The following is a 27,289-nucleotide window of genomic DNA, read 5'->3' as shown; positions in this document are numbered from 1 at the left end:
GTCGGGAAGGGTGGAGATATGGACTGCTATTTTGAGTTGGTTCCTATCTCTTCTCTCTCACCTAGGCGTGGGACGTCCCTGGTGAGTGTGGAAGGCCGAATCCGGGCGGCGGGAGGCGCGACAATTGTCCGAGCCGCAGGATGGAGAACGCCTGGTATTCCCGGCGGCGGCGGCGGCGAGGTGCTGGTGCCGCTGTCATTTGGTGGGGTGATAGCAATGAGCGGGAATTGCGATTGCGGTTATCGTCCCTGGTGGATTGATTGTTGCACTTCTGGGGTGGTCTGTTTCCACATTCCAGTATGATATGCTGTTGACAGAACATTTCAGTTTTTAAGGCTTGACAGTTCAATTGGTCTGGCCGGGTAATTCAATGATTGTTACCAATTACGGGGTGAGTGGTACATGTGTGACGAGGTAGGGGATGCTTATCACTGCCACTTGGTGAATGGAGGCGGTGTGATTGTGGGCGCCTCATGTCAGCCAATGGGGGCGCTGCGGGAAAGACCGGAGATAAGGGTTGAATGGGTGAAGAGTTGATAACCGGCGAGTGGGGTACTCTTCACACGACACACCGATGACGCCCGATGCGGCGAAGAGCGTCGGAAGCAGATGACTTTACTTTGTCATTTGCTTCCGTTGGGGTCTAACTCTATTTTTCGCGGTCTTCTCTCAGTCTCTCACGCGCGAAATGAGCTTCTGTTCTCCGCATGGCCGAACCTACCGCATGGTTCACTCCTTCGCTTCTCCAGTCTCGGACACGCCCAATACGGCGGGAATTCCTAGAATAGGATGAGGAAGACAGGGGATTTTGAGGCACGCCAAGAACCGCATTGCCTTCCCCCCAAACAGACGTATAAAGCCTGCACTGGGCTGCCCCTGCTCCATTCCCTTCTCATCCCTTCTACCACCCCCCTTCGCTGGTACACCCAACCAGTGAACATTACATAACAGTTCACAATGGCTGACATGGAGAAGAAACCCTACAACCCAGACGGTTATGAGAAGGAAGCAGCTCCCCTCGCTGAGAGTGGGGAGTACGATGGCGCACCAGGAGCCGTAGGCGGTGGTGGGCTTAAACGCCAGCTCAAGAACAGGCATATTGCAATGATCAGGTACCTCCTCTCACCAGCAGCTCAGCAGGGAACCCCTTGCTTATAATACATATCCAGTATCGGTGGTGTCATCGGCACAGGTCTTTTCCTTGGTACCGCTGGTTCCCTTGCTTCTGGAGGCCCCGTCGGTCTCCTCCTCGGATACGTCGTTGTTGGCACTATCACATACTCGGTCATGATCTGTCTCGGTGAGATGATTGCGTACCTGCCCGTTCCGGGTGGGCACATCATGCTGGCTGAGCGCTTTGTGGACTCTGCGATGAGTTTTACTATGGGCTGGAATTATTGGTACAACTGGGTTATTATCCTAGTATGTGAAACCCTTTTGTTGGCGAATTAGAAGACTGACAGGTGGAAATAGCCAGCAGAGTTATCAGCCGCGGCCGTCTTGATCAACTATTGGACAACTGCTGTCAAGTAAGTTGCTGTCATACTGACACATGACAAATGCTCATTGCGTCATCAGCAACGCCGTATGGGTCACTATATGCCTTATCGTTGTCTTCACCATTAACATGTTTGGTGCGGGGGTGTACGGCGAGTGCGAGTTCTGGTTCGCCTCAATCAAGGTGCTCACTATCTCCGGCCTGATTGTACGTGCTTCCTTTCATGATCTCAGTGACATACTTATTCCCGTAGATCCTCGGTCTCGTTCTCGATCTTGGCGGTGGACCGAACCATGATCGTCTTGGCTTCCGTTACTGGAAGAACCCTGGTCCCTTCAATCAGTATGCCAACATCCCTGGGGCCGAGGGCCGCTTCCTCGCCTGGTGGTCGGTCATGACCCAAGCTGCCTTCTCCTTCATCGGCACTGAGATTGTCGCCATCGCCGCTGGCGAGGCAAAGAACCCGCGCAAGAACCTGCCAAAGGCCATCCGCCGTGTCTACATCCGTATTCTGCTCTTCTATATCCTCGGCACGTTCTTCATCGGTCTTCTCGTGCCTTACACCAACCCGGACCTCAACCTTGCCACTTCAAACGCCGCAAAATCTCCCTTCGTCATTGCCATCAAGACCGCCGGTATCAACGGGCTGCCATCGCTGATCAATGCCTGCCTGTTGACATCCGCCTGGTCCGCCGCAAGTTCCGATCTCTTCACTTCTTCTCGCGCGCTGTACGGTCTCGCCCTCGCCGGCAATGCGCCCCGCATCTTTGCACGCACGACTCGTGGTGGTCTGCCGTACGTCTCGATTATCTTTTGCGTGCTCTTCGGTCTCCTCGCCTTCATGGCCATTTCGACCAACGCCGGCAAGGTCTTCGGCTGGTTCGCAAACATGACGTCCATTGCGGGGCTGATGACCTGGTTCGGTATCTCCGTCACTTACATCCGATTCTACGCCGGGATGAAGGCGCAGGGCATTGACCGCAAGACGCTGCCTTACCGTGGTTGGCTCCAGCCATACCTCGGCTGGTACGTCGCCATCTCCACGATCGTGATCTGCTTCTTCTCCGGCTGGTCCGTCTTCCTCACAGGTCAATGGTCCACCGCCAACTTCGTCACCAACTACCTCCCGCTCATGCTCTTCCCCGTCCTCTACGTTGGTGCAAAGATCTACATGCGCTGCCCGACCCGGCGTGCGAGCGAGATGGACTTCTACACCGGGCTGGACGAGATCCTCGCTGACTGCTACGACGAGCCCCCGCCCAAGAACTGGCTCGAGCGTTTCTGGGCGTGGCTCATGTAATCTCTGGGTACGAAAAGAACGACCCGAACGCTCAACATACCTGTACCCCCCCTGTCTCTCATCTCCGTATGTAGTCTACCTGGCCAGTTGTGGCCGTGCCGTTTGTGGAGCCCCTCGCTAGAGCGGTCGTCGTTTGGTTTGGTGGGGCGCGAGGGTGATAGATGATCTGATTTTTCTTTTTCATCTGATCTCTGGAAGTTTTGTACTATCTTTTGCCACGATTGCAAGATAATAATGAACGGAATGACGGGTCTATCTTTGTGATTTGCGACGAGTGTCGGAATCTGCTCATGCTACAGACGTTGTCTCATCCCTTATCTTGTCATTATATTGCTCTAAGTCAGCCTTGACGGATGCGTCATGTTGATGTCAACAGTGAATCATCGACATTAGCAAGGGTTTGTTTCACCCTCTAACGTAAGAATCGTTGCACTGCCACCCAGGGCCTAAACAGAGCCTGCCCTCAACTGGTACTGTACAGTTCCCAGCCACAGCGGGATCAAATCCTCCTTCCCGCCGAAGTGTGGTCCCTGCTCACTCGACGACAAGGAAGGCACGACACACTCGACAACCCCTCAACTCGACCCGACTCAAAATGGGTGCGGGTGCTCTTTTGTGCAATAGCGCCGGAGACTGATGAGATCGTAGTGCGTTACGCCGCCGCTGCTGTTGTCGAAAACCCGGATCGCTGTGCGTCGGTTGTGTGGAATGGGAGGAGGTGCTGACCGGTTTGGGGGGTTTGAATAGATGCTCGCGCACGGGGCGAGTACCTCCGCACGCACTTCAAGAACATGCGGGAGGTTGCTGCTGCTCTGACTGGTGCGTGCTTGTCTTAACCTGATTAATGCAACAGCGCTGATTGAGCGCCTTCGGGTTTCGCAGGCCTCAAGCTCACGAAAGCTTACTCGTACCTCGCCGACGTGCAGGAGCACAAGCAGATCATCCCTTTCCGTCGGTTTGCGGGTGGCGTTGGCCGGGAGAGCCAGGCGAAGCAGTTTAAGGCTACGCAGGGTGCGTCCCTCCCTGTCTCCTGTCAGAACTCCGCAAATTGACTGTTAATTTCATCGCGTTTCTAGGTCGCTGGCCGGAAAAGTCATGCAAATTCATGCTCTCCCTCCTGAAGAATGCCGAGTCCAACGCCGATGCCAAGTCCCTCGACCTCGCCGACCTGACCATCAAGTCCATCGTTGTGCAACAGGCTCCCAAAACCCGCAGGCGCACTTACCGTGCCCATGGTCGGATTAACCCCTACCAGGGCCACCCGGTGCACATCGAGGTGTTTTTGCATGCTGCTGGGGAGGAGGTAGAGAGGGAGGAGAAGGAGGGCGCTGTTCTCCAGTTTAAGGGCCTGAACCGGAGGCAGGTAGCGAGGAAGAGGATCGAGGCTGCCCGGGCCTGAGTAGATTGACAGGGCGTTGTTTGCTAGGCATTATGCAGTATGACAATGCCTTATGATGAACATACTCATCTGACATCACGGTTCCCTGTTCCGAAGGACTTGCATTGTATGTTCCATGTGAGGAAGAAATGGCAACCAGTGAGACTCTGATGAGCAAGCATTCAAATGTCAGTGGTTGTCCCACAAATACCAATTTCAGTTGATAGTGACGTGGTTTACATGAAACGGTATGGGTATCATGAATGCTGTTTTATATTCTACAATTCTACAAAGTATATTCTTCATTTGTGAAAGGCAATTTTGATTTTGATTGTCCACTGCCACTAACGTGAAGTCACCTCCAGTCCCTGAACGGGTCGTCAGAGCTTTCAGTACGCCAGTCACTGGAACCTTGTCACACGCGTCGTCCTGGATCCATATACCCATCATGTCCTCCTCTTCCCCAGAGACTGCGCCTATTCCCTCCCCTCGCACTTCCTTCCCGACCTACCACACCCGTCTTCTTAGCTCCATCGCCCTCGCGTCGCGCGCCGCTTCCTCTTTGCCGCAGGATGTCGACTTTCACCGTTCTCTGGATCGCAAGTTCGCACGGGAAGTCGATCGGGTCTCTGAAAGAGTCCTCGCATTAGTTGGGGAGTTGATAAGGTTCGTTGACATCAAAGAGGCAGAGGCAGAGGGCAGCACTGGGATAGACGCCGGAAAGGCAAAGGGGAAAGGACGGACCAGCAACCTCAGACTCTTGAACCGTGAAGACGTAGAAGACAACTTTGAAGATGTGGTAGACGTCACGGATGGGTTACTTGAGCGGGCAGATATTGCCTTGGATCAGCTTATGGGGAGATCAAAAGCACCTATGGTGGTAGTGAAGGCGCCTGAGAGCAGAGTAAAAAAGCCCAAATTGGTACGCATATATGCTTCTTCTCTCCTATAGGCAGGCGCTGACAGTATATGCGTGTTTGTCTTCTCCTCTGTGCATAATTTCAGCGCGATCCCGTCATATCTTCTACAGGAAAACTGGATCCCTCGATCCTCAACGCCCGGATTCCCAAACCGCAACTTTCCTTCGCCCACCCGCCCAACAACTTCCCACCAGCCTCCTGGCGCCCTCATCTCCAGTCTAAGCCGCATGCTCTTGTCCCACTTGGCTGGAGTGCCCAGACCCCGGAGGAAAGAGAGCTGTTGGAGCGTGTTAAGGACACGGTTGGCCCATATGCGTACGAGATACTGCGCGCTCAGCCCCCCTCCAACGCCCTGGTCACCTCCGTTCCGCAAGTACCGAAGTCTTTCGAGGACACACCCTTCGAATGGGTCGGCACTCCTGACCGGCTTGCACAAATGCTCGAGAAGCTCAAGGCTGCTAAAGAAATCGCGGTCGATTTGGAACACCATGATTACAGGAGCTATCGAGGCATCGTTTGCTTGATGCAGCTTAGCACACGGGAAGCGGATTGGGTAGTGGATACATTAGCGCTGAGAGAAGAGCTAGAGGTGCTTAATGAGGTATTTGCAGATTCGAACATCGTCAAGGTATGAGTCTCCCGAGGGTGATATATGCGCCCTCACATAATTGTAGGTCTTCCACGGAGCGACCATGGACATCAACTGGTTACAACGAGACTTCAACCTGTATATCGTCAACCTCTTCGACACGTACTACGCGTCCAAAGCCCTGAATTTCCCTGCCTTCAGTCTCGCTTTTCTACTCGATTTATACTGCGAGTTCAAAGCAGACAAACGCTTCCAACTGGCGGACTGGCGCATCCGACCCCTGCCACAGGAGATGATGGACTACGCTCGGTCTGACACGCATTTCCTATTATACGTGTACGACCAGGTGCGGAATGACCTCCTCAAGCGCGTTGAGGGAGGACCAGATCTAGTGGAGAAGGTGTTTGACCTGAGCAAGGATACTGCGCTCCAAGTCTGGGAACCGGAACGGTACGACCCGGCTGGCAATGGCCCCGGTGGTTGGCAAAACCTGACAAGAAAGTGGAACAAGCATTTCATGGGATCGAAGTTGGCGGTGTTCAAGGCTGTCTATGCCTGGCGAGATCGTGTCGCTCGGGAGGAAGACGAAGGCTTGCGCTATGTCCTCACGAATCCGCAGATGTTTGCACTCGCAGAGAACTGTCCCCGGGACATGAAAGGCACGGTGAAGTGTTTAGTGGGAGCAACGGTTCTTGCCATGTCGAGAGTGGAAGAACTTGCAGAACTGATCAGGGCAACACTGGATCTGGAGAAGGAAAGGGAAAGGGAACGCCAGGAGAAGGCGGTAGAGGCGGAGATGAAGAAGATGGAGATTGACGTGAATGCAAGTGGGAAGACAGACCCGAGCAACCGGTTTGCAATGCTTCAGTCCGCCGAAGACGTGGAGATGGGGATTGCTGTTGAGGAAGCGCCTGTGCGCCTGCCTAGCATCGATATTTGGGGTACGGCGGATAGTAAGTCGCACGAACTGACGCAGCTACTTATTTTCTCACCCTCATCCGTAGGGAAGAATGTGGCGTCCTCGTTGACCCTGTTTGGTGCTACCCTGCCTACAACTGAAGTAGAGCCTGCACCTGCACTAGTATCTCGATCAAGCACCTTCTTTGGCAATACCTTATCTCCTTCGTTGCAGAAAGATACCGACTTCCAGGCTGCAAGACAGAAGATACACAGTGGCCTCTTTCTCTTTCCTAGTGTCAATGTCGCACCGCCTCAAGCCAACCCCGAACCAGAGCCTGTGTTGGCGGGTGCGACTGCCGAAATACCTTTCGTTCCCAGGTCGGCACGGCAAACACAAGAGGTCGTAGACGATCGGAACACTATTGTAGTGGTTGGGCAAAAGCAGAACAAGAAGAGGAAGCGAGCCTTGCAAATCGATGAGATTGTTCAGGCAACAGCTTCTGCAACCACTGCGCCGGGGTCAGATGAGCTACCCGAAGATCAATTTCCCGACGCATCAGACGGCAATGGCGGCTTTGACTACTCAGCCCTTCCCAACTTGTTGGAAGTCGATCCGGCGACCCTGGAGAAAAAGCCCAAGAAGTCGAAGAAGAACAAAGGGCCGAAGCAGACCATCCAAAACACCGACTTCAAGAAGCCACGCAAACCCCGGACCGACCCGAAGTCTGGAAGTCGGTCAATGACGTTCAAGTGATCACATCCTGTAGCAATAGGCATCACATTCTTTCACTTGGCATGATATGATACAAATGACCTAATGACTACAGCGTATACCGCCATGCCCTCACATATCCACGCCGCCCGTATTGCTGAGATCGACAATATCATCTTGTGGCTTGGTTAGTGCATCTCCCTTCTTGCGTGAAGCGAGCCATGCGTCAATCCGTGCCTTCAGTTCCGTGTCTGAAATGTGTTAGACAATATTGAAAATGCTAGTCAAAGGGAGCTCACCGGGTACAACCTCCTCAATCGACAGTTTAACCCGATTGAAAGGATCAGAAGGATCTGATAGAAGATGCGCTTTGATCGTCGTAAGGTCGACAACCGCTCTTGAAGATGGCAAAATGACAGGGTCCCGCATGAGGGTGTAAAGAAGAGGATCTAATGATGTCGCTCAGTTCAACTTGAATGCACTCCTCATAGACACAAACGACGTACCAGTGAACTCATCAGGTATATCACCCAACTCTTCTTCGTCGCCTTCGAGGAGTGCCTTTGTCTCTTCAACCTTGATAACGAACAAGCGCAGCTTCTCGATCTCAGATTCTGGTTTGAGAGCTCTACCTCGACAGATGGCGAGTGCATGCTCGAAAGATTCCTTGCGATAATAACCAAGATCTTTAGCGACTGCTTGGATAAACTCCGGCCCCATGCTCAAGTTCATGTAGACCGTCAATAAGTCGCTAAGAAGCTCCCTTGGTTTGAATCGATAACGATCTGGATCTTTCACGCGCAACTCGCTCATCCTTGGTCCAACCATTTTGCCAAGATTGTCATCAAGCATAAGAGCAAGTCGATCGACAATTTCCGGAATCATGAATGCTTGTGGTGCCTCTGCTGTGAACTTCTTCAGAAGATCCACGGTCGAGCGACCCAATGAGAAGTAGCTGGTGGCAGAGCCCTCTAGCTGTCGAAGCTGGGATTCGCGATCTCTCCGTGTCTCCGCAGGTTGAGCTGCCCAAGCAGCTTGGTCTTCCATTTCTGCCTGCAACTCCTGGATCGAATGGAGCTTTCCTAACGATTCATCAAGGAGGAATGTGACATCGTTCCGAAGGAGATTGATGAAGCGAGTGAACGTCTCCTCGTGTCTGTATGCCAATTACTAACATCAACAATGCAAAGACATCCTACGTACTGCGACTCCCTCTTTAGGGCGGCACGATGAGCAGGATTCTCCCAGACTGCATTGAAAACGATTGTTATATTGCGGCGAATTTCAAATTTGTCGTAGAACTGCGTATGAGTGCCGGTGCTTTCACAATCTGACGTGAACGCAGTGAATCCCACGCACGCATGTAAGACACGGATCTTCGAACGTACCAACATAATACGCCATTAGTGCGGGCATCAGGTGCTCTAACGCCATAGGATGCGTGTTGAGAAGATCGGCGAGAGGACCGCGTCTGCCGCCGCCAAGGTTCATGGATCCATAAGCGAGAACGGCCACTAATTTCGACTTGAGGTAGGGATTGCGGATGTACCAGGGCGATGATAGGAAAGTGAGGGCAAGCACAAGAATTTCTCGCCGTCCTGCAAATTCAAGAAGATGGGGAACAATACTTTACCAAATGATTAGTTTCGGTGAAGGATACGTGACAGCAATGAACATACCGCAAGATGGCGGCAAAGAAATCTGCGACATCTTCAATCAGGTACTCTGGAAGAATCTTGAAGATATCGGGGACTGTCTCTGGCAGGGGAAGCCTTGAATAGTCATCAGCACAATTTCTGGTCATATGTAGCATACTCACTTCACAGGGACAGCAGGATGTTGCTTGGCAGGATCAACGAGTCGAATAATCCATTGCGTCACCAGGCTCGAGTAGGATATCAATGCGTTGACCATTTCAGGATCAAACAGCTGCACTTGGTATGCAAGAATCTGCGATTGATACTCGTTCAAGTCTTTGGTGAGCTTGTCGACCATCTGCTGGACCTGCCCTTGCATTGGTGACTAAGAACCAAGGACAATTAGAGGTAATACGGTTCTGGTGAGGTCGTTGCTTACCCCCTGCCAACGGGTGTCTGACTTGAAGCGATCCAATTCTCTCTCGACTTCACCCGCAGCCCGATTCAGCTCTTCATGCCACCCTAGGCAGCGAATGTATCCAAGATGATTATATGCAGATAAGATGAAGAAGATATCAGAAATGAAGTTTGGAGCGGCGTCTGTCAGACCGTTAATACGCCACAACCGAAATATGCGAGTGACCACATGCCGTTTCTAGACAGAGCTTTGGTAACGATCTCCTTCTCCTCTTCTGACGACGCTAACAGCTTGGTCTGACCGCTAACATCGACCAGTTTGGACTTAGCGAAGTATAAAGGATCGATGCGATCGATCTGTACGATTGTCAGGGTCGTGTTTCAAGTCTCATGAAGAGAGCGCTGCTTGCCTTGGTATAGTTAGCATCAATGAATGGCTCGGCGAACTTATGCAACACGGCCTGGATATTCACAAACAGACTGTCGGAGGCAACAGTCTCAGGTCGCACCTACATTATTGTTAGCATGCGCGGAACATGTCTTGCCGTAAAAATGCTACTCACACGAAGGCCGGCTCGCCGCCAGTTGGTATTGAGCACATGTGAGAACATGGAGAGGGTGGCATCTCTCGATTGCGGACTGGCCCTGACGAGAACGTTGAAGATATTGAATAAACTGCTGTGTAAAGCATGCAGCGTATTCCGCAGTGAAGAATTTGCGGTTTCGGCCGCGGTTCGGCTCATTTTCATGGGGTCGGGGAAGAACTCTTTGTAAATTTTAGCCTGTAAACTCCGTTAGGATGGCATGTCACGCAGAGGACACAGGCTAGACGTACCCATTCTCGGGGGAAAACGCTCAAACGCAACAATGGACCAAGGAGGGATACCAGTTCCCAGAGGTTAGGAGGTGCTTGAGAAGGATCCCAGTCAACTAGGCGCGGAATCTAACCATCCGTGTCAATGTTAATTTCATCTGGTGAACGCTCGGAACGCACCATGCTCGCAACAGGCTTGACTGCTACCAATGCCTCCAGTGCCGCAGTCACCTGCCTCCATTGATCTCCCATAATATTTGGCATCTCGACTTGATAATCTTTCAGAACATTCATCACGCCGCCTATGACGGGACCCATGATTTCCTCCAAACCATCCCCTTCGAATCGCTTTGCTAAGTCGATCACGAATCCTTCTAAGTCAGCAGGCGACAGTGCGGTCGGTGGTGCATTGAGTGGTAATGCATTGAGCTGTAATAGCGGGTGCACGAGCTCAATGGCACCCACATGTTTCCTGCATTGAAGTTAGAAACGGCTCAGAAGATGACGCGTACACAGACCCTTCGGGTTCTGGGAACATGCCGGTTGGATCCTGCAGGTTGAAACCAGCATAAGAGACAATAAGCCGCTTCAACTCTTCCAACAGCTCCAATGCTGCTGCAACAACCGAAGGTTCGTAATTCTACAGAAGCCTTTAGCAATCGTTATCTGTAGACGTTGAGGCTACTCACCCTTCGCAGCAACGCACTCCGAGCGCTATTCGCTCGCTTCCAGGCGCCAATGAGATACTCAAATACTGTCTCGTCTTTCGGTAAATTTTGGAGTATAGTAATTGCATCAGTGTCATCGCTCATGGCTGAGGGGTCCAGTGAGAGCCTCGCGATGAGGAGCTGATCCCCGCTCGCAACCGTAAGTCGTGGAGGTCTCGGACCAGCTATGCAGACACCGTCAGTAACCGTGATCCGATGTATCACTTTGTGCGCACAGGGATCGCTCTCCTGGATCTCATTCATGAGATCCTTCAGCCAGACGACACTCCAGTTCGACCTCCTTGTTTCCTCCACCTAAAACGACGGACATCAGATCTTATCGTTCTTTATCACCAGATATAACCAACATTGAACGTCACATTGAGCACTGTTCCAGTGGTTTCGTGCTCCCAGGATACGAGATCCAGCTTATCTGGCCCCTTGACCTTGGGCTTGATGGGTCTCGGTGCAGGAGATGGGGTAGTAGCCGCTGGTGGAGGCGCCTTTGGGCGTACAGCGGGTATAGGATTGGGCGTCGCCACAGGGGTGGGCTTCACAATTGGTATCGTTGATTGGATAGAAGGCGTCGCATTGCCACTGCTGCCAGAAGGACCAGGTGCTGGAGAGGGTGATGAGGAGGTCGGAGCAGACGACAGCTTAGCGAGCCGTTTCAGACGTATCTGTAGAGCCTGGGTCAGATTTGCATGATATGACAGGTCGTGGTAAATAGGTACCTTGTCCTGCTCTTCCTTGGTAGGTGCAGCGGGTTCTTGCAGTGAGTTCGACATGACAAAGTGGTGGAAGCGTCGTGAGAGAAAGGCAGTGAGAACGGTGGCGAGGAGGACTCACGCGTGTGATGAACGAGCTGCTGACTGGCGATGGAACTGCATTCCGATTCTCTGTCACATTCTTGACCGACACCGTCTCCTATCTGGCGACACGCGACTTGCCTTACAACCTTATGGCATCATACTGCTTGAGACTAAATATCCATTAATTGTGTCGCTTGTATGCTGACCCGCGCCTCACGGGTGATTAGGCGCTTTCCTAGAAGAACGCGTCTGTTCTCAATTCTCGAGGATAACGAGCAACGGATAGGATGGGGGAGTTCGACTCCAGTCACTACCAAAAACTACCCAGCGTTCTTGAAATCTAGAAACGATGTACCAGACAATCTAGGCTTACAGGAGGGCAAAGAGGAGGGCACTGACGAGCGCTGGCCAGGATGGCAGCCTGTAATTGGGATCGAGGTCCATGCACAAATACGAGCACGACGAAAGTTATTTTCGGACACTGTAACGGATGTTGACGCTCCTCCCAACTCTCATGTCTCTTTGTTTGACGCCGCCTTTCCTGGAACGCTGCCAGTATGATGTGCCCTGCCCGGATTCGATCGTTTCTCAACCGTTTCTCTGCTTAGATCTTGAACAAGGCTTGCGTAGACTTAGGTGTCCGGACGGCAGTGGCTCTAGGTTCTGACATCCACGAGCGATCATCGTTTGATCGAAAACACTATTTTTATGCCGACCTTCCGTCTGGCTACCAAATCACGCAACACTACTGTTAGTCTGCTATCGTTTCTGTTCTTGACATCTTGTTCACAACATACAGCACCACTCGCTACTGGAGGGAAGCTCAGCGTCACACATACAGATAAGAAGAAATGCACGAAGACGAAGGACATACGAATAAACCAGATCCAACTGGAGCAGGTATTTACTGTTGCGCCATACACTCTGCATTTGCTCACTTTGTCATCAGGACACTGCGAAGTCTACAACTCAACCCGGCGTCACGCTCATAGATCTGAACCGGGCCGGTGCCCCTTTGATGGAAATCGTGTCTGAGCCCGATATGAGGTATATTCTATGACTCTTATCATTTGCCCTTCCTTAATTGATCATAGGAGCCCAGAACAGGCTGGGGCTTATGTTACTGAGCTGCGCGCTCTCCTTCGTGCTATCGGTGCGAGTAACGGCAATATGGAAGAGGTGATCTATTCCCTCCTGCACGCATTTTCATGTATGAAACTGACTCGAAACGGAGGGGTCACTTCGGTGCGACGTTAACGTCTCGGTACACAAACCAGGGGAACCGTTTGGCACGCGTTGCGAGATTAAAAACCTCAATACGATCAAGGGCTTACAGATTGCGATCAGTTCGTGGTGCTTTCACTATCCCGTGTCCTTTCTCACACGTGGAGCAGATTCAGAAGTACGGCGGCAAATTGTGCTCTTGTCTTCCGGGCAGACAGTGGCTCAAGAAACGCGGGGATTCGATGAGGACCGCGCCGAGACATTCACGCTGCGCAGCAAGGAGGATGCACCAGACTACCGCTACATGCCAGATCCTAATCTTCCACCTCTGATTTTGACCGAGGTACGCAGCTAGTCTGATCTGCAAGACATGCCTAATACACAAGAAGGATTATATCAGAACCATCGAATATACTACGCCACCCACACCGCAGAAACTTCGGCATATTCTGTTGAGCATATACGAAATCCCTGAACGAGACGCAAAAGTGTTGATGAACTTGAGGGCTGGATCGGACGTGCCTTTTGATGGAGAACTGAAAGAAAACAATGCACTGTCATATTTCCTAGATGTTACAATGGATCGTGATCCAAAAGTTGTCGCGAATTGGTGAGCAAGGGTGATTTGTCTCACAAGCCCAATTTTGACTGTCGAGCAAGGATGGTCAACGAGCTCCTAGGAAGTCTCGCCTATCGTAAGGAAACCTTCACTACAGAAAGGCTCCCAGCGGACCAGTTGGGTGAAATTATTGACATGGTGGACGTGGGAGGTATTACTGGTAAGTTTTAGTTCGTCCCGCAGGTCATATGTCCGAATAATCGCGTTCCATAGCCACGTCCGGCAAGGCGCTTCTCCGACATATTCTTGCCGAACCGACGCGCGAACCATTGACGGATGTTGTTGATCGTCTAGGCTTGCGCTCTACCGGCACTGATGGTTTGCAACATATCTGCCAGGCTGCCGTTGACAAGCTGCCTTTGGACGCCGACTCAGCGAGGAAAGGCAACACTCGAGTAATCAAGCGACTGGTTGGGGAGGTGATGAGACAGTCGAAGGGTCGCGTGGATGCTCTAGCTGCGGCAGTGATGCTTAGACAAATGTTGGGCTTGCCCCCCGAAGACAAGTAGGCATGTTATCCAATCACATCTTCTCCAATGATTACATTTTTTGAAATCTATGTAGTATATGATACCGGCACGTTTAGGGCTGTTTGTATGTGGCATTGTGGTCAAAACTGATTTTCGCATGTGTAAAGTACGTCTCTGGGTGCTAGAAATCACTTGCGGTTGGCCCTAAACTTGAGACAGTGTCAGGGGGTCTGAGGTTGCACGGGCCACGGAAGTGCGGATGCGAAAAGAAAAAAATTCGAGCTGACTCTTCCACCAACTCTCACTCAGGCCCCTTCTGGACATGGCTTTGGACGTCACTAGCATGAAGCCTGTCGACATGGCCTCTCAGGCCACTGCGGCAACGCGCGTGCTCAATACTCCTGAGCTGGTCCTGGAGATTTTCTCCCATCTCCATGACCACAAGAGCAAGGCGTGTTTTATGCTGTTGGGCAGATGCACTTGGAGAGTTGGTGTAGCAGAGAACTGGATAGAAGACTGGCAGCTGAGGGCACTCTTCCCTCCCGACGTGGAGATCAGAGGCCGGGTTCCGGTGGCCGTCAAGGTCAGTTCTCTCTTTTTTCTGCTGGCCCATTATCTCACCTGGGATACTTTGACAGAAGGAAGAAGACGTCTCTCTCTCTCGCAAGATCGGCAAAGGAGAATGGGACCGGATCCGACTTCATCTGCAATACCTTCGGCGGATCCACACCCGGGGAATGTACGACTCGCTCGACAACCTGGGACGAGACACTGGGATGTTGTTGACGTGGAGCTTCCTATGGAAGCTTTCGACATACAACGGCACTGAACTGCTCCTACCAGCTCTCCGCCACGTCTCCATCTCGCTTATCTGGCCATCGGCCTTGCTGGCATGCCGGATGCTGTTGGTTCCCCAACTACAGTCTGTCTCCATACAGGCCGATCTGTGCGGCCTGCCCGAAGGCATTATGTCTACCACCCTTTGGATGCACCTTGACTCCTTTTTGGATGTCCTCGCCGAGAATTGTACATACCTGGAAAACCTTGAGGTCGATCTATATTGCACAAACGACGACGGCACATTCACTGCCACCCTGGACACAAGGCTCCTTTCACTTCTTGGGAGACTCTAGAGGCGCGCATCTCGACTGCGGACCATTTCTCTTGGCCCAGTGACTTTGGATCGCAACCTTTTACTGGCGCTTGGCGACATGCCCCAGCTACACCATCTCACGCTCAATCCCAGCCTGAGAAGATACTACGCTCCTATCGAAGTTATCCACCTTCCAACGAGAGCTGCGTTTCAGACTCTGAGATCCTTTCGACTTACATCGATCACGTACACGCTTTCACAATCACCACTACCTCGATTATTGACCGCACTCTCCTCATCTATGGAAGCCGTCACTCTCGGCATTAGTGCCTTCCCCGAGCTAGTGGATGTAATAGAGACGATCTCCTCTCAGTGGTCCGAGACGATCCAAGAAATTTCTCTCGAAGTCCTTTATCAGCCACCCCTGTTGCACCCCCATCTTACGTTAGAATGGTCGGCCCTCACCCCCCTCCTGGCGTGCAGGAATCTCAAAGTGCTCGAAATCGACCTCGGAAACCCCGTGGAGCTGACAGATTCTCGGGTCTCTCTCTTGGCAGGGGCGCTACCTCATCTGCGCATCCTGCATATCCACTGCACGAGGTGTCTTGGGCCATCAGAATACATACCCACGGCGACTGTTCATTCTCTGGCTGTCCTGGCCTGTTTGGAGAATCTCACGGACTTATCGCTGGACGTGAATCTCGGTTGTCTCTCCCTCACCTCTGAAGACATCCAAAAGGCCGCAAATCCAAGAATAAAACAGTTCCGCAGCGACATCCTCGGCGGCCATTCTTCAATTGAAGTGATCAAGGAGAGAGTGAGGAGGTTGTTCCCGAGCCTTGGGGTCGTGCTTATAGTGCCCGGTGGACTCGGCCCAGGACAGTTTAGCGTGGAAGGAGGTGAGAAAAGGAAAGTGGCTGCGTGGCCTGCAAAGTTGCTGGAGACGTAAGAGGAGGGGGGGGATCTTTAGCTTCGGATGTTTGAGGATGCAACCGCCCGTATCTCAATGCTAGGGATTATTGTGTGAAAGGGGTAACATATTCTGTTCCTTTGATGTCTTAAGATACATACCAATCCCATAGATACCAACCCCCTGTATATATCTAGAATGTGATATCGGGTATAACACCTGAAGAATTACAGAACTCCATGCATGTGTAGATGTGAGAATAAACTGACGAATCAACGTCACAGCTTATGGTTCCTATCATAAGTGGTGACGCTGGTGTTTCTGCTGGCCCCTAGCTGATTTCCTTAGTGGTGGTGCCATACACCTCTTAAGCCTTGCTCTGTCCACCCCGCTACAAAGTGGTGGCCTTTCGGGTCGTGTAGTTTGCTACGCGCTGGTGTAAGCGAACAGCTGCGTGCCATCAAGAAAGACGCGTTTCAGGCCAGGACAACCAAAACCAGTTACTTCAGTCTCACCCGTACCTCTTCCTTCCCTATTCGCACTCTTACCTCCCCTACCGGGATGGCTTGCCTGATCAGGTTCCCGTATTCGGCTTGTAGGGTAGGAATGAGCGTGGGCGGGAGGCGGGGAATCGTTGGGAATACTGGCACTTTGGCAAGGGTTCCGTTTTGCGTGGGATGATCACTCAACTCGTTCGATTCCTTCTGAGGTTGTTTCGGAGCAGAATTGGTAGTGTGGAGGTTAGCACCCAACTGCTCGTCCCCACTAGGAGATAACGCAGAGGAAGGCGTAGAAGGGCCGAGGAGTGCCCATCCTAGGGAAACGTGATACCTCGGTTCAGAGTAGTAGGTTTCTTGCCTGAGGGCGGTGATGGCAGGTTCGAGGGATGTGGTGAGAGCTTGTAACTACCAGATGGTTAGCGGGGTAGGATGGAAGGGGGAAAGACGGGCGAGGAAGTGGAACAGAAAGGAGGGAGGGCATAGAGCGGGCAGTGACGCGGAGAAGGGGAAGAAGAAATCAGCATACCTCCGCAAACCCAGCCCCAACCTCAGCTACCAAAAACCCTCTAGTTCGATGGTCATTCTCGAGCCCAGCCAATGTCGCCAACGATAGTTCGAACCTGTTCTCCTTCAGCAATCTCCTCTAACTATATAAGAGGAAGGCGTACGACTTGTGAGATGAGAGCAGGGAACGGACGGAGGCGAGAAAAGCGGCACGCTCGGAAGAGCGCAAGAAGATAGGGCGGGTGAGGGAGATGTGCAGTTCTTGTATGGCGGAGTCGGTATCCTGGCTCTCGAGGGGATTGCTCGGTTCAAGGGAGTCGGTGGGAGGAGGAGCAGGCGGGTCAAGCAAAGAATGCAGGGTTGGACACAACCCTTTCGCCCGTTTCATCAAATATCTAAACCCCTCCTCCAACTCACCAACTTCCACTGCACAGTTCTCATCAGCCTGCACCCATCAAGCTCGCTAACAAGGAAGACGCACGTGGTATATAGACATGGGCGCAGTATTGACCTTGGACGAAAGGCGTCGTGCGGGTTCGACCTTGGTGTTTGTGTGGTTCGTCTACTGGCATTGAGGGGAGGAACGTCTCGGAGAGGGAAGGAAGTTTCCTGTTCTATGTGAGTTGAGAGAGGGGAGGGTGGGAGAGACGCACTTCTGTTTTCGGGGCTTTGGTTGTTGCGCCCGGTGATTGTCATCGTCGTCGTCGTCGTCGTCCGCGTAATCTACCAGAGCGCGTTTCATCTACCCCGCGAGGTCGGCAGCGACAACATCAATGACAACGACAACGACATCAACAAGGTCAACATCGCACCTATGTCCTTCGGAACCGAGTATTCATCCGCCAGCGATGGTTACCTGTATCACGTGCCTTTCGCATGAAGCGGGTGGATGACGTCGGCCACGGGGGACGCACTTTTATAAAACGACACCGTCAAGCTGGTTTCCGTGGTCCTCATCCGTGCGTCGATGAACATGGCTCCGGATTACAAGGCATATCTATCCCGGGCATCCTCTCTCATCACCTACCCGTTCATCAGCAGACCAGATCATCATCATCCAACGTTCGTGACCCTCCAGGTTGCCCCGCTCCTCAACGCGTCTCTTCCCGATGTTCCAGTACCCCAAACAACCCGATCACGACATATCATCTCTGTTCTTGCTTCAATTCAAACCAATCATCCATCTTTACCTGCCCTTGAGCAAGCTCTGCATGCCTTTCAAGCATTAGGGGACAAAGAAACATCAGCTGAGGACCATGGGTTGGAGTGGGTGCTGATACAACGCCTTGTTGTGCGGACGTACGAAGAGTGCATGGTTCGGTTGATGCATGAGGCAGCACGAGATGAAAGTGCAGCAGAATGGTGGGGTCGCGCTGAGAGAGTAGGCGCGGGAGCTGGCTGGTACTTGTTCGAAAGTATGTAATCTGATCCACTCGCATCCACGCGCATATATCGACCCTTTCCATAGCATTACCCATCCGCTTGTACAACCTCATTATTGTTCTCCTTCGGCAACCTCATCCCATACTGTCGCTACTACACTCCACGCGTCATCTCCCGCCACCGCCTCGCTCGCCGAGTCCAGTCCATCTCCACCCGATCGTCGCACACCTGTTCCAACTTCCGCCATCACCTTCCCCTACACCTCTCACAGCACTCCTCGATCCACTTCATCTCGCCCGCTTGGAATGCAGATATCACAAAACCCATTTGTTCCAGGGCCGAGATGATCGAGCCGAAGCTGTCGGTCGACTGCTTGGCGTGTTCGACCGACTCAAAGATTGTCAACCAGGCACTGATCAATTTGCCAATGCTGTACGCGATCTTTCTGCAGCCCTGCCTGGACACGTTGAGCTGAAGGAACCCATCGACACGACCCCGTCATCATACGCCTACCATCTTCTTGCAGCTTTGGACAGCCTCAAGCTTTCCTCTGAGAAACATGATGCAAGTATGGCACACCATGCTCCGCCATCCAGATGGACACAACTGTGGCCTCGACTCGTTTTCCTCCCTCTGATCGCGTATGTTGCTGCGCGTTCTCTTTATGTGAGCCGTGAGCAGATCTGGGGTTGGATATTGGACGCGAAAGAAACTGTCCGAGTATTCTTAATCAGCTGGGTGATCGAGCCGATTATGGATATCCTGAAGACCATCCGGACTGGTGAGGGCGAGGTCAAGGTTGTCAGCCCGGAAGGCGTCAAGTCTGATCTTGATGTAAGTCGCCCATATCAAAGTCCTATAGTCTAGCTAATCGTCCTGTAGAGCCTAGAACGTATGGCAGTTTCTTTGGCAGCTGACAAGCTCAAATATACCCCGGAACAGCAAGCAGAACTAGGGTCATCCATCCGAGCTGGTGATCTTACAGCGGTTCTGCGCATATATGAGGAAGACATCAAAGCCCCACTTCGTTCCGCCATCGGTGGTACGCTTATACGGACTCTGCTCATTCAAGTGCAGAAGCTCAAGGTCGACGTGGACGTCGCTCTTTCAGGAATTGATAAGCTGCTCAAGTCTCAAGAACTGACATTCGCCTTCGTCGGTGTGGCACCAAGCATCACGATCCTGTATTTTTCAGGGTCATGGTTGTCCAGTCTCTGGTATTCTGGTCGTGGCCGCGGACGATATGGCGGTGAACGTAAGCGAGAAGAAGCGTGGCTATCTCTTCGCCGAGTCGAGCATCTGCTCCTGGCGCCAGAACCGTTGCCACCACTCACTCAAGGCTTGCTGGTTCTGTCGTTGTCTTCGCTTCGCACGTACGGCCAAACACATTTGCCGGTGCGAACCCGGCTACGAGAAGGCTTCTTGGAAGATGTGGGCTATTTAGAGGACGTGAGCTTGCAAAGAGGTGACAAAAGATTGGTCGTCCAGCGCATGAGAGCGGATTGGGGAACAGTGTTGGGCTGGACAACAGTTGCTGGTAAAGCCTAGGGTGGACCGGCCACAGCCCTTGTGCGATCACGAGCACATTGAATAGGGTATGTTACGGGCAGGCGTTCCGCTGTGGCGTTTCTCCAACTGGAGCTTATGGCCCCACACGAATGCTCGGGCCTAGGGATAGCCCAGGGACAAAAGGATTACCCCGTGTTGCTTCGTTCGAGTACCCGTGCGAGTCTCCAATTTGAGTCACAAGTATTCCACAGAAGTAAAAGTATACCAACGATGCACGAATAAATTTAAAATTGTATAATTATTTTGTATTCATTAAGAGGTAAGAAGAGTGACGTGTTTCTGCATGGAAGCCACGAGGCGGAGACTTGCTCCCGTTACATTGCACATTGCGCTGTTACCTGGCCGCGCCTCACTCTCACTCTCTCCGCTCCCGTCCTCGTCCTCCATCCTCTCCTCGTCGTCTCCCCTTTCACCTCCACCGTCCCTCCCTCATCAGTGCTCAACGACTAAGAGGTTGCGGACATCGTGGAATAAGGGCAACAGGTGAGGAAACACTGTGTCATAGATCATCAATCACTCGGGCTTATCATCATCACGGTGGTAGGGCGATCGTCACACACAATATAACTCGGCTCTGCCCGCTCATTTATCAACCCCCTTTTCTCTTTACACCTTCATACACGCTTCCTTTTTCTTTTAAAGATGGACTCTCTTCCCGTACCGTCGCCCTCGCTCAAGCGAAAGGCGTCGGTACTTTCTCGTTCCCATTCTCCAGTGCCCGTGATCGTAGAGGAACGGCCCACAAAGAAACAGAGACTGCGTCTGCCGACTCCTCCACCGGACAAAGCGCGCCGTCCTCGTGCAGCTCATCGACGAGCGATGTCTCTCCCCGTCTCGTCCTCCCATGGCCGAAGAAGCCTCGAGTTTCCCCTTCGGTCCCAAACCGCATCGTATTCGCCTCCTCTTTCTGCCAGCAGCCTCACCCAGGTCAACGCAGATTACGACAGCGATGTGGACTACATGGACGAATATATCATCGAATCACCCGTCAGGCCACCGAAGGAGGTCGAGGTTGAGCAGGAGTCTGTTCCGCAGATGCGTCTCCCCCCTTTGCGGCCCCTCACAAACGTGGAAACCGTCCGCCAGTGGGATTTCTCGTCTCTCGCAAGCAACCCGCAGTTTCGTGAGTATCACGTTCCTCTGCGCGCTTAACCGGATTAACGTTTTGCTACAGGTCACGATCTTCTCCTAGATCCTGATTTGCCGTTTCTGCGTCCTGGTCCGAGCTACGCACAAAGAATACTCATGGACGCGTATTGGACTGCTGTCGCGCGTGAAGTAGCCACAGGGTGCACCTGCACGGCGTTCGACCCCGCTTCTGGAGCGCCGCAGCCGTGTTGTTGCCAGATTCTACGGGAGCACGACTCCCAGTCGTTCATCGGCATGCTCAGTGGGCATCGCGTCGTTGGACCCTCTCTCAGCATACCTGCTCGTCTCCCACTTCTGATCTCCGAATGTCGTGCCGTGCTCCTCTCCGCGTTGTGCCCTCCCGAGAATCCGGCCTGGTTGCCGCATCCTGGAAAACAGTGCCAACTTGAACAAACAGAGCAGGACCCTCTACCACCACTTCCAGAGGCGCCGTACAACGACTTGGACCTCCCAGAGTACTTCCGTCAAATCACCAGCGTCATCGTGCAGAACTGCGCACCGATTCGGGATGAGATGGTCAGCCGGTTGGTGGAAGCTGCACAGAGAGGCGATGTTGTCTGGGTGCTGAGGAGCTTGCTCGATCTGGGTGAGCTCATGAAAATGGATCTAGCAAATTTCGAAAGGCCGCGCTTGGTGGAGCACTTTCTCCACGAAGCCCCTTCGTACGAGACTCGCTACCTTTACGAGACGCTCATCGCTGCTCGCTCAACCCGACCAAAGAACCTGCGTGCTCTGATGCCCAATACCCACATATGGCTCACCACCCTTCCGTCCTCCCCTCATCCTCCTCAACACGCCTGGCATCGTCTCGCTCATAGCCTAACTCATTTCCTTCTCGCTCACGCACTGAGCTCACCTCCCTCACCTCTGCCGGAAACGCTGCGCCTTTCCGAACCTTTCATCAACTCGCTCTCGACTTTACTGCAAGATACTTTTGCGCTCTCGATCCTATTCTATCATTATCGCACACTCGCCCATCTCCCGGTACCGAAGAACTACCGGAGACGTAAGCCTGTGCTCGACTATCTGGAACTGAAGCAGCAGATATTATCTGTCGGTCCACTTCGACTAGGCGCGCCGTCATCCGAAAGCGTCACGGACAGAGCAGCGTACATTGAAGGCATCCGTTCTGCGCTTCTCCTGGTCCGGACACGAGCTGACGACGCACGTTATCCGTCCACCCTGTCGCCTCACAAGCGGCCGGTCCCGCTCGAACGCGAACTCGTGGCGGATGAACGATTCTTTTTCTGTGCACTGCGCCCGACGCCGACCGGGCACACGTTGCTGGGCACACGAGCGCGCAGCTTTGCCATAGCCACCCTATCCCGTGCGTTATCGGCTGCGACCCTTACCAGTCTCAGGCTCTCGTTACCAGCAAGCAAGCAAGAACCAGATGCGGACCTGCACAGCCTGCTGTCTGATGCAGGGATGGGCATGGACTACCTGTGTGGCGAAATGCGCGAGCTTGGCCGACGACTGGGCAGGCTCGTCGAGATCCACGGGCATGTGTGGAAGCCCGTCTACGAGGCTGAAGGCTGGCTATGACCTCGCACGTCATAGCTCTGTATACCTGTATACCAGTCTGGAACTTCTCTCTTTCCTCTATTTACCGACCATGCTGCCATCCTGATGGCTTATGGCATGGTCGTTGGAGCTGAAGAGGATCCCCGTCGCCACATGCATCAAGTGCAACACCACTGCTTGTGGTAGACTGATCTGAATCAGCGATCATCGTTTCACATCTCCGTCTCAGCGTTCTGGTCCGATCATAACAACGCCACGTTCATTGCGTCGTCTTTTCCTCTTTCTCGTTCTGCGCATAGGTAGTCATCTGGGTGATATATGCCTTTTCTCGCTTGCCCTTATCTTCAAAAACATACGCTAAACTCTGTACTTTCCTGAAATCGTCGCTGTTTTTTCTACGTGTTGTTCTTTTATCAAACCGCGCATCAAACGGACGCTTTCGATTAGCCCGGAGTATAGCTGTAGAGGAGATCGAGTCAAGGACAATGTGTCTGCAACCGAGGCCTATCGATTCGTGTTCAACGAGGGGTGGGTCGTGGTAGATACAGCGATGTTCTCGTCAAATATATGGGGTATGAGATGTTTGCGCATATCTACTCGTATATCCTTAGGGCGGCAATATCCCAGTATGCATCAGAAAAAGCTGCTGGATTGTTGTTGACATAATCTGGGAGGCGTGAGTTATGAAGGGAAGCACAAAATCCCGTGCGGGGGGGACTGACCGACGCAATTGCTGGGACAGCTCGCAGGGTAGTTGTTGCCCGCCCAGTCACCACACAGCGTCAAGTCAAAGATGATGTTGTGCGGCTGGAAATGGCTGTTAAAATCACATTGATTGTTGACGAATGTCGCATCCGGTGTGCCAAACAATTTCGTGTTGACTGCCCTCGCCCCTCCCTTGACGACGGTAGGCACGGTGCGGGAGTTGCGTGGCCAGAACCAGATGGAGATGGAGGATGTGGTCCGCTCCATTGCATACCACCCACCACCGATGCTGTTGAACCCACTGCCAGCAGAAGCAGAGTTTCCGGATTGCACGCCACAGCCTTCGTTATAGTTGACGTTGGCATCACAGTCTGTGGACGTGGTTGTCCTGCGAACCAGTCAGTAATCGCACCCATACATCGCTTGTGCAAAAGATCTCACCCGGTCATCGTTCGCGATTGCGGCTGAGTGCATCCCGGGCTCGTGTGGAGCGTCATATGATTCGGGGACTGACCGTTCACGTATTCGATGATGTCGATCTCCCCACCATAGGGCCAGTTGTTCCCGCAAGTCCACCAAGCCGGCCAAGTAGCGCAGCCCTATTCGTCGTTCAGAAGGTATACCACCAAATATGTTATTGGAGCTCACATTCGGCATGTGGCGGATGTCCATGACCATCACCGCCACGCTGTACATGTTCTTGCTCTGGATCCTCACACTGTTCCTCCCCGGCCCGTTCGGGTCCAGAACGGTGGTGTCGTCCGCGCGCATGACGAACGTCTTGCCTTCAGCGAAGGTGAGGTTGTTGACGATCGCAGTAGCCTGATCCACGTAGTTCACCCGTCCATGGGTAGGGTCGGAGTAAGGCCAATGGTCGAAGCCGTCCAGGAAGGAAGGACCGACATACTGGTCTTTGAGTTTGTACGTCCTTCCAACGACATCATCGGCGGATACAAGGGATAACAAGGCATGGAGTGCTATTAAAGCGGCAAGCATGGTTGGTAAGGATATCAGGGAAAGCGGCAGTGGTAGTCAGGGGATGTCTGTTGCAACGAGCGTGGGCTTGGGCTTCAAAAGAGTGTGAGGAGGAGGAGCCTTGCTCAGAACGAGCGTCGAGAGGGAGCAGAGCAAGAGACACTAAAGGGGCCCGTGTACAGAGAGACCCCCCAGCCACGCGAGCGCAAGACCAAGAATTCTCCTCAACAAAGACATAGCCAACATGCCGCAATGGGCCACATCTCTTGGAGCAAGCAATAAGGTTGGGCAGGGTAGGCATGAGATATTCCGTCGGTTGGTTGACGTGACGCAACGATGCTTAGCAACCTCGGAGATGCGGAACACAGAAGCGATAGTGCACAATTCATTTACAGGAGACGAAGCAGTCAAGCCGTGCAGGACAAGGGGGACCAGATGGTGGCTGAAATCTGCGTTGGTGAATTAGCCCTTAGGCCGTGATGAAGCGCCCGGACCCTTTCACCATCTCCTGTTCAGACTTACCTCTGCAATTCGCTTGTGCTCTTCACAACTGCTTGATGTCCGGATACTCTCAGATCTCCGAGATGGATAGGAGAGAGGCAGGCACATCTACATCAGCCCCACTCTTCAAGAGCAAGCGATACCACCCGTACTTCACTCCACGCGAAATAGCATTCTTGAGTGACAAGCAGCGAGGGAAGCTGTCGTATAACCTGGAGGAAAAGACGAGACGCGAAGCATGCAACTTGATAGAAGTGATTGGATCCCGTCTGGGATTGTAAGCACTCTCCTGTGTTCCTATCGCCTCCAGGACTGAGATTGTCCCAGCCCACATCGCACCATTGGCACGGCACAGTCGCTCTTTCATAGGTTCCACCTCTTCTTCCCAATGAAGGATTTCGCCTACTGGGACGTAGCACACGCGTGCCTGTACGTTAGCACAAAAGTACACGACACGCTCAAGAAGCCCAGAGATATCATCGTGGCCAGCTATCATGTGCGGTTCCCCGAGGAAGCAGAGAAAGCAAGAGCAAAGGGAGGAGAGATGGAGATCAATCCAAAGGTCCGTGTATCGTATGAGTTGACGATGCTGTTTGTACCGAAACATTCCGCAGAACTTGGATATTGACAAGCTGCGTCTTGTAGCTGTGGAGCGACTCGTGCTTGAGACCATCTGCTTCAACTTCAAGGTGCATACACCCCACTCCTACGTGATCAAAGCCGGCCGTGCATTAGGAGGTACGATTGCTTTCCATTCCATTTGCAGCGCTCTGACCGTCTGTTATAAAGCGAGCAAAGAATTGACAAAATTGGCATACAAACTCGCAATTGACAGCCATCGAACGGTTTCTCCACTTGAACACCCGCCACACATCATCGCCCTTGCTTCGCTCTATCTCGCCGCGCTTCTGACTGCTTTCCCTGAGCATGGAGGTGTATCTGTCATCCAAGAAACTGAATGGTCAAAACCCGCATCAACTTCCAACGGTTACGAGAACCGCAATGGGCGACAGGCTCCCGCCGAGCCACCTCGACGAACTGCGAGAGATATCGGCGAAGAGCTCGGACAAGAAGGACGCTGGTGCAGGCAGTTTGGTGCACGTGTGTTTGATCTGCAGGAAGTTGCCCATCGACTGCTAGATCTGCTCTCTTCCCAGCCGGCCCAGGCGATCCACTCGCTCTCTACTTCTCCACAAACCCCGCTAACACCAACGTCGCCTTCTCCCAACCAGCCATCTCCTATCCCACACGGTCCTGCACCATCGACCACCGCCTTTACTCCTGCGCACCTGACGAGGCTCAAGATCTTCCTTAGAGAACGAGAGGCCGCGATGGGTCCTCCTCCAATACGACCGCAAATCAGCCAAGAGGACCCAAGCACGGATTATACCGTCGGTCCGGGGGCAGTTAATATTCTCAGTGGGAATGCAGATAGGAACGCGGCTACGGAAGTGTGGAATCATGGAAGGGAGGCCCCGAGCGTGAGGTTCTTCTTCGACTGAATGGGTGTTTTCTTAGTGGATACAGTGAGTCGATCTCGGGTTCCCGGATTTAACAATATGGTATTATTTCTACAATGTTTTTGCTCAACTTCGGGATATGGTCAACCGCATATAACCAACTATTTCGTCCTCGCGATCCGGAGCTTGCCTGGGATATGCACAAAGTTCTCCGCGTATGCCTTCGGAGGGATACGTTTGACGTGTTCCTCCTGCACGAAATAGTCCCATCCTGCGCTACAAGTCAGTAATCCGCATAACATATGATTTTCCGAGGACGTACCCTGCTTCTCAACAAAATGGATTGCCTCCTCCTTCGTCCTAAAGCTGAGCCTCGTTCCCTGCATATAGTCCGCCGAACTTGCCCATCCCATCAACCTATTCTCCCATCTGCCTCCTGCGGGTAGAGTGTCCCAGTCGATACGCCATTTAGAGCTTCCCGAGGCCGCGGACTGCATCGTGTTCCTCGTGGGCTTGAAGATACGGACTGAACGGTATTGTAGCTCCGCTGAGCACAGCAAGCGACAAGAGAGGGCACATCCACGTCAATAGGTACATACGCGACTCATGAAATAACATCACGCACGCGGAGCCCCACTAATGACCTCTGCTGTGGTCACCTCCCGATCAGCGTTCTTGAATATCGCATCCTTGACATGCTCCGAATGCTCCTTGATAGCCTCGGTCTTCTGGACGACCGAGTTAGACTCGTGTCGTACAGCTCCAGCTGCAGCGGCCAGAGAAGGAATGGTTCGTCGTATGAGCGGACGTGCGACAGTGGGCAGCATTGTCGAAATGAGGTGTTGGACAAGCTGGGAACGCCCAGGAGATGGAGTCGGTGGATGCGATGTGATGCCTCACGGAAGCTATTGAAGCTATATCAGGAAATTACTGCCGCTGCTTCTTTGTCCTTTACCAGCTTGAAGTTGAACTATTCTGCACGAAGATCAACGGTCATCAATCCACTTTGGTCCAATTGA

The 27,289-nt window shown here is 52.7% G+C and overlaps 13 protein-coding genes across 13 annotated transcripts; 9 read left to right on the top strand and 4 right to left on the bottom strand.

The window, feature by feature from the left end:
* The first annotated feature begins 917 nt into the window (after positions 1 to 917).
* Positions 918 to 3,047, top strand: DACRYDRAFT_21438 (amino acid permease). The gene is made up of 5 exons (XM_040772399.1): positions 918 to 1,112; positions 1,170 to 1,422; positions 1,474 to 1,529; positions 1,579 to 1,705; positions 1,752 to 3,047. The coding sequence occupies exons 1-5, from the start codon at positions 958 to 960 to the stop codon at positions 2,796 to 2,798; spliced, it is 1,638 nt and encodes a 545-aa protein (XP_040630043.1). The 5' UTR covers positions 918 to 957; the 3' UTR covers positions 2,799 to 3,047.
* A 306-nt stretch (positions 3,048 to 3,353) lies between these two features.
* On the top strand, positions 3,354 to 4,280 carry DACRYDRAFT_21437 (ribosomal protein L22). Its single transcript, XM_040772398.1, has 5 exons — positions 3,354 to 3,397; positions 3,447 to 3,488; positions 3,546 to 3,617; positions 3,681 to 3,809; positions 3,875 to 4,280. The coding sequence occupies exons 1-5, from the start codon at positions 3,394 to 3,396 to the stop codon at positions 4,195 to 4,197; spliced, it is 570 nt and encodes a 189-aa protein (XP_040630042.1). The 5' UTR covers positions 3,354 to 3,393; the 3' UTR covers positions 4,198 to 4,280.
* Positions 4,281 to 4,624: 344 nt separating this feature from the next.
* On the top strand, positions 4,625 to 6,418 carry DACRYDRAFT_50127 (uncharacterized protein; the record flags this gene model as incomplete). Its single annotated transcript, XM_040774970.1, has 3 exons — positions 4,625 to 5,098; positions 5,182 to 5,724; positions 5,771 to 6,418. Coding segments are annotated over 3 exons (1,665 nt in total), but the record flags the coding sequence as incomplete, so codon positions are not given.
* Positions 6,419 to 6,928: 510 nt separating this feature from the next.
* On the bottom strand, positions 6,929 to 11,677 carry DACRYDRAFT_21436 (uncharacterized protein). The gene is made up of 18 exons (XM_040772397.1): positions 11,607 to 11,677; positions 11,241 to 11,552; positions 11,109 to 11,187; positions 10,855 to 11,057; positions 10,684 to 10,805; positions 10,346 to 10,637; positions 10,187 to 10,294; positions 9,915 to 10,133; positions 9,762 to 9,860; positions 9,585 to 9,708; positions 9,374 to 9,534; positions 9,117 to 9,319; positions 8,977 to 9,069; positions 8,686 to 8,924; positions 8,501 to 8,627; positions 7,804 to 8,453; positions 7,597 to 7,746; positions 6,929 to 7,548 (listed from the first exon to the last, which is right to left on the bottom strand). Exons 1-18 carry the CDS (start codon positions 11,658 to 11,660, stop codon positions 7,430 to 7,432), a joined length of 3,354 nt encoding a protein of 1,117 aa, XP_040630040.1. The 5' UTR covers positions 11,661 to 11,677; the 3' UTR covers positions 6,929 to 7,429.
* Positions 11,678 to 11,803: 126 nt separating this feature from the next.
* On the top strand, positions 11,804 to 14,102 carry DACRYDRAFT_78016 (Glutamyl-tRNA amidotransferase B subunit). Its single transcript, XM_040776304.1, has 10 exons — positions 11,804 to 12,239; positions 12,293 to 12,434; positions 12,484 to 12,584; positions 12,634 to 12,731; positions 12,779 to 12,863; positions 12,919 to 13,030; positions 13,079 to 13,251; positions 13,298 to 13,518; positions 13,569 to 13,687; positions 13,741 to 14,102. Exons 1-10 carry the CDS (start codon positions 11,883 to 11,885, stop codon positions 14,034 to 14,036), a joined length of 1,704 nt encoding a protein of 567 aa, XP_040630039.1. The 5' UTR covers positions 11,804 to 11,882; the 3' UTR covers positions 14,037 to 14,102.
* Positions 14,103 to 14,319: 217 nt separating this feature from the next.
* On the top strand, positions 14,320 to 15,130 carry DACRYDRAFT_106317 (uncharacterized protein; the record flags this gene model as incomplete). Its single annotated transcript, XM_040768243.1, has 2 exons — positions 14,320 to 14,580; positions 14,636 to 15,130. 2 exons carry the CDS (start codon positions 14,320 to 14,322, stop codon positions 15,128 to 15,130), a joined length of 756 nt encoding a protein of 251 aa, XP_040630038.1.
* A 78-nt stretch (positions 15,131 to 15,208) lies between these two features.
* Positions 15,209 to 16,039, top strand: DACRYDRAFT_106316 (uncharacterized protein; the record flags this gene model as incomplete). The annotated part of the gene is made up of 1 exon (XM_040768242.1): positions 15,209 to 16,039. One exon carries the CDS (start codon positions 15,209 to 15,211, stop codon positions 16,037 to 16,039), a length of 831 nt encoding a protein of 276 aa, XP_040630037.1.
* An 85-nt stretch (positions 16,040 to 16,124) lies between these two features.
* Positions 16,125 to 17,770, bottom strand: DACRYDRAFT_115389 (uncharacterized protein). Its single transcript, XM_040769995.1, has 5 exons — positions 17,658 to 17,770; positions 17,486 to 17,613; positions 17,169 to 17,430; positions 17,027 to 17,120; positions 16,125 to 16,905 (listed from the first exon to the last, which is right to left on the bottom strand). Exons 1-5 carry the CDS (start codon positions 17,744 to 17,746, stop codon positions 16,501 to 16,503), a joined length of 978 nt encoding a protein of 325 aa, XP_040630036.1. The 5' UTR covers positions 17,747 to 17,770; the 3' UTR covers positions 16,125 to 16,500.
* Positions 17,771 to 18,014: 244 nt separating this feature from the next.
* DACRYDRAFT_65323 (NCA2-domain-containing protein) lies at positions 18,015 to 20,151 on the top strand. The gene is made up of 3 exons (XM_040775779.1): positions 18,015 to 18,419; positions 18,473 to 19,221; positions 19,270 to 20,151. Exons 1-3 carry the CDS (start codon positions 18,317 to 18,319, stop codon positions 19,933 to 19,935), a joined length of 1,518 nt encoding a protein of 505 aa, XP_040630035.1. The 5' UTR covers positions 18,015 to 18,316; the 3' UTR covers positions 19,936 to 20,151.
* A 271-nt stretch (positions 20,152 to 20,422) lies between these two features.
* Positions 20,423 to 22,977, top strand: DACRYDRAFT_21433 (uncharacterized protein). The gene is made up of 3 exons (XM_040772396.1): positions 20,423 to 20,439; positions 20,501 to 21,079; positions 21,131 to 22,977. The coding sequence occupies exons 2-3, from the start codon at positions 20,599 to 20,601 to the stop codon at positions 22,648 to 22,650; spliced, it is 2,001 nt and encodes a 666-aa protein (XP_040630034.1). The 5' UTR covers positions 20,423 to 20,439; positions 20,501 to 20,598; the 3' UTR covers positions 22,651 to 22,977.
* Positions 22,978 to 23,222: 245 nt separating this feature from the next.
* On the bottom strand, positions 23,223 to 24,330 carry DACRYDRAFT_88158 (laminarinase; the record flags this gene model as incomplete). Its single annotated transcript, XM_040776839.1, has 5 exons — positions 23,223 to 23,296; positions 23,352 to 23,722; positions 23,776 to 23,933; positions 23,983 to 24,262; positions 24,299 to 24,330. The coding sequence occupies 5 exons, from the start codon at positions 24,328 to 24,330 to the stop codon at positions 23,223 to 23,225; spliced, it is 915 nt and encodes a 304-aa protein (XP_040630033.1).
* A 536-nt stretch (positions 24,331 to 24,866) lies between these two features.
* Positions 24,867 to 26,312, top strand: DACRYDRAFT_115385 (cyclin-like protein; the record flags this gene model as incomplete). The annotated part of the gene is made up of 4 exons (XM_040769994.1): positions 24,867 to 25,087; positions 25,138 to 25,372; positions 25,425 to 25,548; positions 25,600 to 26,312. The coding sequence occupies 4 exons, from the start codon at positions 24,867 to 24,869 to the stop codon at positions 26,310 to 26,312; spliced, it is 1,293 nt and encodes a 430-aa protein (XP_040630032.1).
* Positions 26,313 to 26,356: 44 nt separating this feature from the next.
* On the bottom strand, positions 26,357 to 27,142 carry DACRYDRAFT_21432 (uncharacterized protein). The gene is made up of 3 exons (XM_040772395.1): positions 26,896 to 27,142; positions 26,593 to 26,817; positions 26,357 to 26,541 (listed from the first exon to the last, which is right to left on the bottom strand). Exons 1-3 carry the CDS (start codon positions 27,095 to 27,097, stop codon positions 26,432 to 26,434), a joined length of 537 nt encoding a protein of 178 aa, XP_040630031.1. The 5' UTR covers positions 27,098 to 27,142; the 3' UTR covers positions 26,357 to 26,431.
* Between the last annotated feature and the right edge of the window lie 147 nt (positions 27,143 to 27,289).

Source organism: Dacryopinax primogenitus, assembly GCF_000292625.1.
Source record: "Dacryopinax primogenitus strain DJM-731 SS1 chromosome Unknown DACRYscaffold_6, whole genome shotgun sequence".
NCBI lineage: Eukaryota > Fungi > Basidiomycota > Dacrymycetes > Dacrymycetales > Dacrymycetaceae > Dacryopinax > Dacryopinax primogenitus.
The sequence above is the reverse complement of the archived record's forward strand: the minus strand, read 5'-3'. Positions and strand labels throughout refer to the sequence as shown.